The 13,297-nt window shown below is 45.9% G+C and overlaps 1 protein-coding gene across 13 annotated transcripts in view; it reads right to left on the bottom strand.

The window, feature by feature from the left end:
• The window catches only part of PHLDB2 (pleckstrin homology like domain family B member 2), a 102,019-nt gene that overhangs the window by 78,152 nt on the left and 10,570 nt on the right, over positions 1–13,297 (bottom strand). For all 13 annotated transcript variants that reach the window (XM_034790898.1, XM_034790927.1, XM_034790918.1 and 10 more), the window contains exon 2: positions 2,557–2,667. In XM_034790898.1, the coding sequence (XP_034646789.1) occupies positions 2,557–2,605 (49 nt within the window). In that variant the 5' untranslated portion in view covers positions 2,606–2,667. The remainder of the gene's footprint in view (positions 1–2,556; positions 2,668–13,297) is intronic.

The raw sequence follows: 13,297 nt of genomic DNA, 5'->3' as shown, positions 1-13,297 counted from the left end.
GAGATCCTCTTACAACTTTTCACAATCAGCTTTGGACTTAACTATCTTGAATAATTTTGTATCATCTGCAATCTTTGCCACTTCACTGTTCACTCCCTTTTTCAAATAATTTATGAATATGTTGAATAGCTCAAGTACCAGTACAATTCCTTGGGGGAACCCCAGTGTTTACCTCTCTCCATTGTGATAAATGACCATTAATTCCTACCCTTTGTTTCCTATCTTTTAACCAATTACTGATCCATGAGAGGACCTTCCCTGTTATGCCTGTTGAAAACACTATCTGCAGCTTCAGACCTGAACCCAAAGTCTGACACTACATACCCTTTCATGCCTTCATGCTAGAGCATGTAGGTCCCTGGAAAGTAGACAACACCACCAACTCATTTCACAGTGTCAATCAGGATTGAATGTTAATGACTTTTGAATACTAATAATCTTGGCTGGATTTGAGCCAGCAAGTTTAGTGATGAAAGGCTTCATATCTCATTGTTGGTACTTTGAGCCAGACAGTTCCTTATAATGTGAAATTTTAGATAGAAAACTTCAACAGGACTTGTACAAGTTTTGTTTAGTGGTGACAATCAAGTTCAAATTGACAAAAAGAAAAAAAAGCCATTCGTGTTCCACAGGGCTCTGTCTGGTAAAACAAAACAAAACCAACTGAAAAAGATTAAGCACTTGCATGAGTGGTGTTTAGAAGTTCAAACCCGAAGACCAAAAACATGAAAGTTATTTGTGATTGTGAGAGATTATTCTTCATATTCACCACTCCATTCTTAATAGTACTTAACAACCCTCACACCCCCCTCATTCCAAATCTCTCTCACACTTTCAATTAATCTCGCATCAAATACTAACCATTCAAAACAAGATCATGATGCAACTAGCCTAAATTAGCATCAAACGTTACCCTGTTTTTTGCATAATTTCTACTGACTCCTGTACAGAACATGTTCGGGCACAGTAATGTAATTTTAGGGACTGTTTCATTACTACCCTTCAACACTGAAGGGGCACATTTAATCTCATGAAGAATAAAGCCATTAGCGAAAGAACAAGTAAACTAATGAAAATTATCACATTTGTTCATCAGAGCAATGAAAAGTTCCTTGTACTTCTCATGTCAAAGAGCAAAACAAACAAAAGTCAGAAATACCTCTATGCAGCCGCTTGAATTTAACTGTTCCATACTTTACCTTATATGATTTCCTCAGCACATCAGCCTCAATGAAGCAAAGCACTTAAATCAATAGGACTTCTACACTTAGCTGAATCTAGCTGTCTGTCCATAAACCAGATCTTTGGTGGAATTTTTTAATTGTTTCAGTAATGACTCTCCGAATGCACCATGACTCCTTAGATACTCTTGCTGGCACTCCCTACACATATAGTCATGAAGACTAGAGGCAGGGTGTGCTTGGTAATGTGTAAGGAATTCATTCCTTCTGGAGGTCAGACAGAGCTGTAATTGCTTAACCTTCGGTGCACAGTGCAACGATCATCTTTTAAGCCAAGTATTTGCCAGAGAGAGTTATAAAGAGGCAGCATCTTCTCTTTTCTTCCTTGTCTGGTTTCTCTGTCTAGGTGGTTAATCAGAGGGTCAGTTCTGCTACTCACTGAGGACAGACATAAAACTGAGATTTGTTCTTTTTTGTGATGCACCCAGATGCTATGGCAGAGGTGGACAAACTATGGCTCGCAGGCCACATCTGGCCTGCGGGACCATCCGGCTCGGCCCTTGAGCTCCCAGCTGGGGAGGCTAGCCCACAGCCCCTCCCCTGCTGTCCCTCTTCCCCTGCAGCCACGTGGCTGGGTGGCGCGGCTACCAGATGTGCTGCCCTGAGTGGCATGGTAAAGGGACTGGGGGGTTGGATAAGGGGTTGGTGTCCCAGGGGGCAGTCAGGAGACAGAGAGCAGGGGGCAATTGGATGGAGCAGAGGTTCTGGGAGGCAGTCAGGGGACGGGGAACAGGGTGGGGGTTGGATAGGCATGGGAGTCCCGGAGAGCCTGTCAGGGGGTGGGGGATGTGGATAGGGGTCAAGGGACGGGGAACAGGGACGGTTGGATAGGTGTGGGGTCCCAGGGAGCCTGTCAGGGGGCAGGGGTATGGATAGGGGACAGGGCAGTTAGGGAGCAGGGAGGCTTGGATAGGGGGTGGGGTCCTGGGGGGCAGTTAGGAGTGGGGGGTCCTGGGAGGGGGCGGTTAGGGGACAAGGAGCAGGGGGGGTTGGATGGGTGGGGGGTTCTGAGGGGGGTAGCCAGGGGGCGGGAAGTGGGAGGAGTTGGATAGGGGGCAGGGGCCAGGCTGTTTGGGGAGGCACAGCCTTCCCTACCCAGCCCTCCATACAGTTTTGCAACCCCAATGTGGCCCTCGGGCCAAAAAGTTTGTCCACCCCTGTGCTATGACAATAGTTCCCTCTTAGTTAAGAAAAATAAATTATGAAGGTAACAAGAGCAGAGAACTGACAATTTACAGAGCAAACAAAATTATAGCACCAAAACCAATGAAGTCTCCAATAAAGTTACAAGACATGTGCTTTGTGCATTTCATACCTGATGCAATGCTCTGGAAGGAAGAGAGGTTACCTCTGTTTGGCATCATGTTTATTCCTCTATAGCATGGTTAAGACAAAGCGAATATGAATCAGCCAGGTAAATTTTGACCTGCAAGTAACAGAAGGAAAATATATTTTAATAAATACATGCTGAAACTTTTTTAAAAGGCATTTTTAAAATGCACAACTGAAATAAGCTTTTCACAATATTCTTCTGACTGACAGGAATACCACCAACATCTGGAACAGAAATGGTACAAAGATGTTTGGCATGGATATATCAAATATTTGAAATAGGGGTCATCAACATTTCAGTTCATTGTTAGGCTTCATTTGTCAACCTGAAAGTCCATGTAACTTTATGGTTTTCTCCTGTTCACACAAAAAAAATCATTAACCTCTCTTTTTCCTTTAAAAGAGAGAATGCCTCTAGTTAATAAACAGGACTCCTGGGTTCTATTTGCAGCCCTGTCTGTGTCTTTCTTTTAGAAATCGTAAAAATTGTGAATAGTTACCTCACCAAGGCTCTTTTTGAAATGTTTAATGCATGAGTCTTCATAAAAAACTGAGACAGATGGGAAAAGTGCTATAACAGTATTATCAGTATAAAAATATACTTGAACAAAATTTAATGCCAGCAGCCCTGCAATCACACACAAACATATATCAAATCAGAGTGCACAAGCCAAAATATAGAAAATATTTTGGGAAGGACAAATTTCCATCTCAAGCTTCTAAAGGAATTAAACCATAGGAGAACAACAAAGACTGTTTCAAGTTTATTAAAAAAAAAATCCCTGGATATGGCTAGGGTGACCATATGTCCCATTCTTGCCGGGCTAGTCACATTTTTAAGCTCTGTCCCGGGGGTCCCAACTTTTTTAAGGAAAATGGGCATTTCTCCCATTTGCTCTTCCCAACTGATCAGCTGACAAGAGCAAACAAACAAATGCCCAGTTTACCAAAAAAGTTGGACCCCCCCCGCCCCCGCCCACACCCCCGCAGCGGGGGCATGGAGGAACATTGAAAGAAGCAACTGAGGTGCGGGACACGGAGCTCGGGGTGGGGGTGGGGAATCAGTCCCAGTCACTGGTGGTGCGGAGCTCGGGGGCATCATCCGCTACTGCGGGCAGCAGGGGGTTCAGGGGTTCAGCCCCAGCCGTGGGTGGCAGGGGCACAGAGCTCAGGGGAGGTCAGTCCCAATGGCTGGTGTTGCGGCGCTTGGGGGCATCAGCCGCTACCATGGGTGGTAGGGAGCTCAGGCACCCGGCCCCAGCCCCACCCATGGGTGGCATGGGTCACGGAGCTGGGGGGGGGAGTCAGCAGTGGGGGGGTGGCTCTGACTAGCCCTGCAGGCAGGGGCAGGGGCGGGGGGACGGCTTGGGCCTGGCCGTCCTATTTTTACTTTTGGAAATATGGTCACTCTAGATATGGTTACAAAACCCACAAAACCCCCAACTTTTAACACAAGATTTCCAGTGTGCAATCCTTGCCATTAATTAGAGATCTAAAAATAAATGAAAATTAATATGGGAAGTGTCAAGTAGGCCCTTGTGTAATAAGGAAATGATAATAAAATGTCTTTTTTTAATTAATGCAACTGAGATTACAAATGAGTGAAATAAAATCCTTTAAAATACATAAGAACATAAGAACAGCCATACTGGGTCCGACCAAAGGTCCATCTAGCCCAGTATCCTGTCTATCGACAGTGGCCAGTGCCAGGCGCCCCAGAGGGAATGAACAGAACAGGTAATCATCAATTGATCCACCCCGTTGCTCGTTCCCAGCTTCTGGCAAACAGAGGCTAGGGACATCATTTCTGCCCATTAAATGACAATATGAACGTTGATTGTTTTTAGGTTTCTCCCATTAAAAAAAAAGGGTTGCAGGAGACAAGCAAAGAATAGAGGCAGCTGTGTAACCTTCTCTATAGACAGGCAACCTGTCCAACTTTAATAGTCACAAAATATGATGTCTCAGTTGTCTTTGTACAGAATTTACTTGTCATGCTTTTGTACATTATTTTCCTGGCAGTAAAGCACAGCAAGCTGTCCACAGCCTTCCACAGAGAGCCTTTGTCTTCTCCTACCTTCTATCATCTTGCCCCATACACTTGGAATATTCTCTCCCTTCTTGTACACCCCGTCCCCTTCCCTCTTCTCTGTCATAGGCCCTTTTCTAAAACTCACTTCTGTGACTCATTCCTGTGCTGACCCCACTGATGATGCTTTTTCTTTAGTGAATCACCTCCCACCCCTTCTGTGGGTGGAGAGTATTTGTCTGTTTGCCCCACCATAGATCTCTCACTGTGCTGAGGAGGGAGCTGCCCTCCCCAGTCTTCCAGAGAGCACTTAAGCCTGGGTTTTAAACTTAACATTAGTTTAGTGTTATTGTGCCACTGAGAGTTTATTGTCACATTCACCCCTCTGCGACCACTCCAAGGGTTCTTAAAGGAATAGAAAGGATCTTTCTCCATTGCCTCTATCTCCCAACTCCCCCAGCATCCCCCTTCCGTTAACTGTCCTTACTCAAAGTATCCATGTTGCAGACACTCTTCTTCCAGCAGGAAAAGGGTTGACCTTGCTACATCTGCACCCCATCAATCTTTCAGCCCCTCTAGGGGCTAACAGAGCATCATGTGCAGTGCTCCCAAGCCCCTACCAACCGCCTGAGAACAAAGCAAAAGGCTAAGCATTCGGTCCCATACTCCATGGCAACATGTAATCACTGTTGATTTTTAGCTAGCTAATTTTCTAGTTAAGAGATAGGGTCAATTTTTAACTATTACTAAAACATACTGTGAGCCAATTAGTCTCCACACAGTCACATCCTTACTAGTGCAAGAACTTTCCCTGCTGCTGCACCTACAGCCTTCAGTATCACTCTCCATTTCTTTAAGCATCTCAGCCGAAAACTTTTCTTAACCCTTGCCTCCACATTTAAATCCTATTTAGCTCTGTAATTGCATTAATATCTTGGGGCACTGTTTGTAGGAAAGGCAGTATTAACAAAACTTTATTCCACTGTAAATATATTTGCTGTAAAGAAACAAGTTCTCTCAGCATATATAAGCTAACCACATTTTAAGAGCCTGTGGTAAGGGCAAATAGTCCTTTCTTTTCCAATGGCCACACAAATTACAAGCACATCACAAGCCAAGGAGAACTGGCAGTGATGGAAAGCTCAAAAAACTTACATGGTGCACATCTGATGATCACACAACAGTGAAAGCAATAGGTGTTTTAACTTCCCAGTACGTGTTCAATTTCTGATCAAAGAGCAGAATCACATACATTTATGACAATATTTTACCACCCAAAAATGTAATTTATATTTATGAATCAGTAAAAGGAAAAGATGGAAAACTTTAGTGGAGTAGGGGACAGAAGCACTATGGTTGGGGGCGGGGGGGGGGGGGCTGGGGGAGGTTAAGAAAGATTTTAAGTCACAACTACTTATACATTCTAAAATATCTCTAGTGCAGAATTTAAAAGATAAACTGAAAAGGAAAAAAACATAATTGAGCTTGTTCCTATTTTAGCTGCTTTGTGATATATGAAATCAGCTGATAAGGCTTTTGTTAAAAACAAAGAAAAATCTGCTTGTTTTTATATTGGAAGTTCAGGTCTTATCTCCCATGAAGACTCTATGGCAATCTTGTAACCAATAAATTTTTTATATGACCAAGAGATTGAACACTGAGCAACCAAGAGGGGATGTGTTTTCAACTGTTTGAACGAAACAGATGAAAACACTTTTTGTTTGTTTTTGTGAATACCTAATTTATTTCCACTGCCTAATAAACAAGCAAGAGAAAGAATGTAATGTCTTTGTTAAAAATTACATATCACACTATCTCAATTCAGGTTTGAGAGTTCTCAACACACATCTGTGTTATCACCTCCCTCAAGAAGACCTCTAACAAAATCAGATAACCCAAACTTGACATTTCTGTTATTTCTAATGTAAAAGCACAAACTAGAAAAATTAAAAACAAAACCTTTCAGGCCTTCTTAATGCATGTAACCTTTAAGGATTTCATTGTGTTCACTGTTTGTATAGAAATTACAATGGAGAATCAAATAAAAATTAACTTTTTAGAGATAGGACTAATAATTATATAGATATATATATAGACATAAATATAGATAGCGCTATCACCTGATTAAACCTGTCTTTTTCAAACCCACTTTAAGTTACAAATCAGTAATGCTGTGAAATATAAACTTCTGGGAAAATAAACAAATGAATAGGTCAAGAAGCATAGTTTATTGCATACAGTCATCCACACATACTCGGATTAGTTATTTACGGCCTGATCCAACTTCCATATAAGTCAATGGGAGTCCAACTCCATTAATGAGCATACAGTGCATTCTGCCTTGTCTGTTAGGAAACAGAGTGATTTCATCTGGGATTTGCAAAGAATCAGCATTAGGACTGAACTCTCATCTTTACATTGCCCAGGCCAAACTTTTAAGTTTTGTTTTATTAACAATCATAAAACACAATGATTCACTATGCAACCAGGCTCTTACTCTAACAAAACAGTCCAGTTATAATTAGGGTGACCAGATGTCCTGATTTGATAGGGACAGTCCCAATATTTGGGGCTTTGTCTTATATAAGTGCCTATTACCCCGGCACCCATCTCAATTTTTCACCCTTGCTATCTGGTCACCCTAGTTATAATACAAGTATTACTTCACATTTAAAAACCTCTCATTTTTGAAGAATGGAGTTCACATCTAATTTATAAATTGTATACCAATATTCTTGCACATCAATTCCACCAATCCATAGAAATGGCTTTATCCACCTTCAGTTTACAAAACACACAGATTTGGGATGGTATCCTCTCTCCATATGTGCTGTTCTTCCTCTCATTTACCATTGACTATTTAGCCTCGTAAAAGCTTGTCATGGCTATAACACAGTCTGCTTTTCCAGACAGTGGAAAGTTTAGTCTTTTATTAACAAACGAATCACAAAGACAAGTCCAAATAAATCTGGCAGGGATATCGGATACATTAGATCAGGGGTGGGCAAACTTTTTGGCCTGAAGGCTTGTAGGTTTTGTAAATTGAAGGTTTGAAGGTTTTGTAAATTGTATGGAGGGCCAGTTAGGGGAAGGGGTCGTGGCCCGGCCCCCCCCTCCTATCTGCCCCCCCCGGGACTCCTGCCCCATCCCCCCCCCCCCCCGCTCCCTGCCCCCTGACCGCCTCCGAACCCCTGCCACCCTATCCAACCCCTCCTCTCATTCCTGACAGCCCCCCCTCCGAGACCTTGCCCCATCCAACCACCCCTTCTCTCTGTCCCCTGACTGCCCCCTGCTGCCCCCATCCAACCCCCCCTCCTTCCTGACTGCCCCCCCGGAACCCCTGCCCCTATTCAACCCGCTGTTCCCCCCAACCCTTATCCACAACCCCGCCCCCTGACCACCACCCTGAACTCCCCTGCCCTCTATCCAACCCCCTCTGCTCCCTGCCCCCTTACCGCGCTGCCTGGAGCACCGGTGGCTGGCGGCGCTACAGCCGCGCCGCCCAGCTGGAGCCGGGCCACGCTGCCGCCACCACCACACACCACAGAGACCGGGTCAGGCCGGGCTGTGCAGCTGCGCTGCCCCAGGAGCTCACAGGCCCGCTGCCCAGAGCATTGTGCAGGTGGCGGAGCATGCAAGCTGAGGCTGCGGGGGAAGGGGAACAGCGGGGGAGGGGCCGGGGGCTAGCCTCCCAGGCAAGGAGCTCGGGGGCTGGGCAGGACAGTCCTGTGGGCCGGGCCGTAGTTTGCCCACCTCTGCGTTAGATGCACATTTACTAAGCAAGTAATCTTATGAAACAAAGCCCTCAAATTTGACTATCTACTCTAAGACTTTGCTCAACTCAATGACTTTCTCACAAAGAATAGTCACTCTCTGGAAAAGACACGTACCCCACTTCTTCTCATCCAAGTGCTCCGTGTAGCTTGAAAGCGTGTCTCTTTTTCCAGCAGAAGATGGTCCAATAAAAGATATTACCTTACCTACCTTGTCTTGCTCAAGATTCCAGACCAGTTTACACTAAAGCCATGGTCTGCTGTAAGCAAAGACAAAAACTTTAGCTTTTCTATCCCTGCCTTCTAAGATAGCCACATCATCATCACTGGAGTTCAACATGTTCTTACACGTATGGGTTTCTGAATTATTAGACCCATCTCATGGAGCAGATTCTGATTCAGGGTGACAAAGAAGAAGAACTTTCCTGTCCTATAAACATGAAGGATAACTCAGCTAGAAATCTGGCTACATCGTGAGCAGGGAATATGACTGTCTTGGTGCAGGGCTTGTGGTAGCACTGTCTCTATCTCTCTCTCTCAGTGCACCCTTTTCAGGTGTCAGGCTTCAATCCTTCATATCTCATAGGTAGAATTTCACAGTCCTCCCACTCTAAGACTGGCCCCTGGTCTACGGCACCCTGTGTATCAATTGTGCTTTCCCAGAAGGTCCAGCTGGATCTGTACATCTGTGTTTTTTCCCTTTGGGACTCAGAATCATAGGACTGGAAGGGACCTTATGATGGGGCGGCCATCCCTCACTGGGATGTAAAGGCTTAAAGCAACCTTTGCGGGGAGGGGGAGGAGCGGCTGCGCAGGACTCAGCCAATAAGAAAAAGGCTTTTGGTGCCAGCCAATTAGAGGAAGGTTTATTGGAGGAGCCAATCAGCAAAGCAGGGGCAGTCATTCCCTGGAGTTTGAGGGAGGAGGGCTGGAGCACCATGCACAGAGTTGTGCTGGTCAGAGTCAGCAGAGTATGAGAAAGCTTCAGGCTGATGGCTGCCAAACTGAGGCCCTGATACAAGAGCAGAGGAGGTGCTGGGGCTGTGGGAGAAAGATACGGCAGAGTTGGAGGAGGGACAGTAAGTTGCTGCTGGATATAGGGTCCCTGGGTTGGAATCTGGAGTAGTGGGTGGGCCCAGGCTCCCCGCACCTCTCCCTTACCCACACTGGCCACTGAGGGAAGTGGCCTGTGCACGGACTGCAATCTGCCACTGAGACGAGTGGCTAGAACCTAGATTGCAGTTTACCACTGAGGCAAGTGGTTGGACTGAGGACTGTCAGTCCCCTGGAAGTGGGGAAAGAACTGAGTGGGGCACAGCTGGAGGGCTGTCTCCAGAAGAGGATGACGTGGTCTGGGGAGCAATGCAGGTCCTGGACGTGAGACAGGAGTGACAATGGGTGAGACTCCATCTGAGGCGGGCGCACTGGCAACCTATGCTAATGCCCAGGATGGCCAGTAGGAGGCGCTGCGGTGGTGAGTGATGTGCCCAGTTACAGACCTTGAGAATTCATCTAGTCCAGTCCCCTGTCTGTGACCAGTAGCGAATATAGTGACCAAACAGATTCTTTAAAGTATTGTTTATTTTAACAGTAAGAATAACAGTCTGCATACATCTACTTTGATCATTTATAATATCTATATATGTCTAGATCAATAATATATACAATTGGTGCTTTAAAGGGGCCAGTTTCAGAAAGCTGAAAACAATTATGAGCCAGATCAGCTGGGAGGTACAATTTAATCAGAAACATGTGAATGATAATTGGGAATTGTTTAAGAATACTCTACTAGATGCAAAAAGCCACAACTGAGAAAGAAGGCCATATTGGTTAAAAAAACAACTTGGTTTATAGGAGAAGTGAAAGCAACTATAAAAAATAAAAGTTGATAGTAATGAATATAAATCAGAATCTAGAAATTGTAGAAAATTGATAAGGGAAGTAAAGGGACACAAGAAAAACTTTATGGCCAGTAAAAACAACGAGGAGTCCTTGTGGCACCTTAGCCCTGGTCTACACTATGAGTTTAGGTCGAATTTAGCAGTCTTAGATCAATTTAAGCCTGCACCCATCCACACGATGAAGCCATTTTTGTCAACTTAAAGGGCGCTTAAAACCAATTTCTGTACTCCTCCCCAACGAGGGGCTTAGCACTGAAATCAACATCGCCAGGTTGAATTTGGGGTAGTGTGGACGCAATTCAACGGTATTGGCCTCCGGGAGCTATCCCAGAGTGCTCCATTGTGACCACTCTGGACAGCACTTTCAACTCAGATGCACTAGCCAGGTACACAGGAAAAGCCCCATGAACTTTTGAATTTCATTTCCTATTTGGTCAGTGTGGTAAGCTGATCAGCACAGGTGACCATGCAGATCTCATCAGCAGAGGTGACCATGGAGTCCCAGAATTGCAAAAGAGCTCCTGCATGAACCAAACGGGAGGTACTGGATCTGATCGCTGTATGGGGAGACTAATCCATGCTATCCAAACTCTGTTCCAAAAGATGAAATGCTGGAATATTTGAAAAAAACTCCAAGGGCATGAAGGACAGAGGCTATAACAGGGACCTGTAGCAGTGCCACGTGAAACTTAAGGAGCTGAGGCAAGCCTACCAAAAAACCAAAGAGGCAAACGGCCGCTCCAGGTCAGACCCCCAGATATGCCGCTTCGACGATGAGCTGCATGCAATTCTAGGGGGTGCCCCCACCACTATCCCACCCCTGTTTGTGGACTCCTGCAAGGGGGGAGTCTCACGCAACAAGGATGAGGATTTTGGGGATGAGGATGATGATGATAGCACACAGGAAGCAAGCAGAGAAACCGTTCTCCCTGACAGCCAGGAACTCTTTATCACCCTGGAGCCAATACCCTCCCAATCCTCTCAAGGCAGGCTCCCAGACCTTGAATGCAGAGAAGGGACCTCTGGTGAGTGTACATGGTTTAAAAGCAAGCGTGTTTAATGATGAATTTGCCCTGAAGACTTAAAGAAGCAAAAAGACTGTGGCTTACCATGGCTGCCTGCAAGCCAAATTCTGTTGCACGGCCCTACGTATGTGATCTCTCACACCAAACCGGCCAGCCCTCAATATAAGAGGCAAAATGTGACTCTAAAATATGTCTTTTTAAATGCTACTCTCCCTTTTTTTTCCTACCACAGCTGTAAATGTTTCAACACTCCCCCTATCATCTCCGTCCCAGAGGCTAGCGCAGATAAGAAGGTGAAAAAAATGCACTAGTGATGAAATGTTCTCTGAGCTCATGCAGTCCTCCCGCACTGAAAGAGCCCAGCAAAATGCATGGAGGCAGACAATGTCAGAGTCCAGGAAAGCACAAAATGAACGCGAGGACAGGAGGGACATGAGAGAGGATAGATGGCTGGAGCAAGATGAGAGCTGGTGGCAGCGTGATGAGAGGAGGCAGGAGGCAATGCTGAGGCTACTGGAGGATCAAACTGATATGCTCCAGCGTATGGCTGAGCTCCAGGAAAGGCAGCAAGAGCACAGACTGCCGCTTCAGCCCCTGTGTAACCAATCGCCCTCCTCCCCAAGTTCCATAGCCTCATCACCCAGACTCCCAAGAACGCGGGGAGAGGGGCCCCAGGCACCCAACCACTCTACCCCAGAGGACTGCCCAAGCAACAGAAGGCTGGAATTCAATAAGTTGTGAAGTGCAGTGTGGTCTTGTCTTTCCCTCCTCCCACACCCCTCCTGGGCTACCTTGGCAATTATCCCCCCATTTGTGCGATGAATTAATAAAGATTGCATGAATTTGAAACAATGACTTTATTGCCTCTGCAAGCGGTGATCAAAGGGGGGAGGGGAGGGCGGCTGTTTTACAGGAAAGTAGAGTGAACCAAGGGGGCGGGTTTTCATCAAAGAGAAACAAACAGAACTTTCACACCGTAGCCTGGCCAGTCATGAAACTGGTTTTCAAAGCTTCTTTGATGCGCAGTGCACCCTGCTGTGCTCTTCTAACCACCCTGGTGTCTGGCTGCATGTAATCAGCAGCCAGGCGATTTGCCTCAACCTCCCACCCCACCCTTACTCTCACAGATATTGTGGAGCACACAGCAAGCAGAAATAACTATGGGAATATTGGTTTCGCTGAGCTCTACCCGAGTCAGTAAACTGTGCCAGCGTGCTTTTAAATGTCCAAATGCACATTCTACCACTGTTCTGCACTTGCTCAGCCTATAGTTGAACAGCTCCTGACTACTGTCCAGGGTGCCTGTGTATTGCATTAAGGGGTAGGCTGGGTCCTCAAGGATAATTATAGGCATTTCAACATCCCCAATGGTTATTTTCTGGTCTGGAAAGTAAGTCCCTTGCTGCAGCCATTCAGACAGACCAGAGTTCCTGAAGATGCGAGCGTCATGTACCTTTCCCGGCCATCCCACGTTGCTGGTGAAATGTCCCTTGTGATCCACCAGTGCTTGCAGCACCATTGAAAAGTACCCCTTGCAGTTTATGTACTGGCTGCCTTGGTGCTCCAGTCCCAAGATAGGGATATGCGTTCTGTCTATCGCCCCACCACTGTTAGGGAATCCCATTGCAGCAATGCCATCCACTATGACCTGCACATTTCCCAGAGTCAGTACCCTTGATAGCAGCAGCTCAGTGACTGCATTGGCTACTTGGATCACAGCAGCCCCCACAGTAGATTTGCCCACTCCAAATTGATTCCCGACTGGCCGGTAGCTGTCTGGCATTGCAAGCTTCCAGAGGGCTATCACCACTCGCTTGTGAACTGTGCTCTTATCTTGGTATTCTTGCGCTTCAGGGCAGGGGAAAGCAAGTCATAAAGTTCCATGAGAGAGCCTTTACACATGGGAAAGTTTTGCAGCCACTGGGATTCATCCCAGACCCGCAACACTATGCGGTCCCACCAGTCTGTGCTTGTTTCCCGGGCTGAGAATCGGTTT

Source organism: Trachemys scripta, chromosome 1, assembly GCF_013100865.1.
Source record: "Trachemys scripta elegans isolate TJP31775 chromosome 1, CAS_Tse_1.0, whole genome shotgun sequence".
In the NCBI taxonomy this organism is placed as follows: domain Eukaryota; kingdom Metazoa; phylum Chordata; order Testudines; family Emydidae; genus Trachemys; species Trachemys scripta.
The sequence above is the reverse complement of the archived record's forward strand: the minus strand, read 5'-3'. Positions and strand labels throughout refer to the sequence as shown.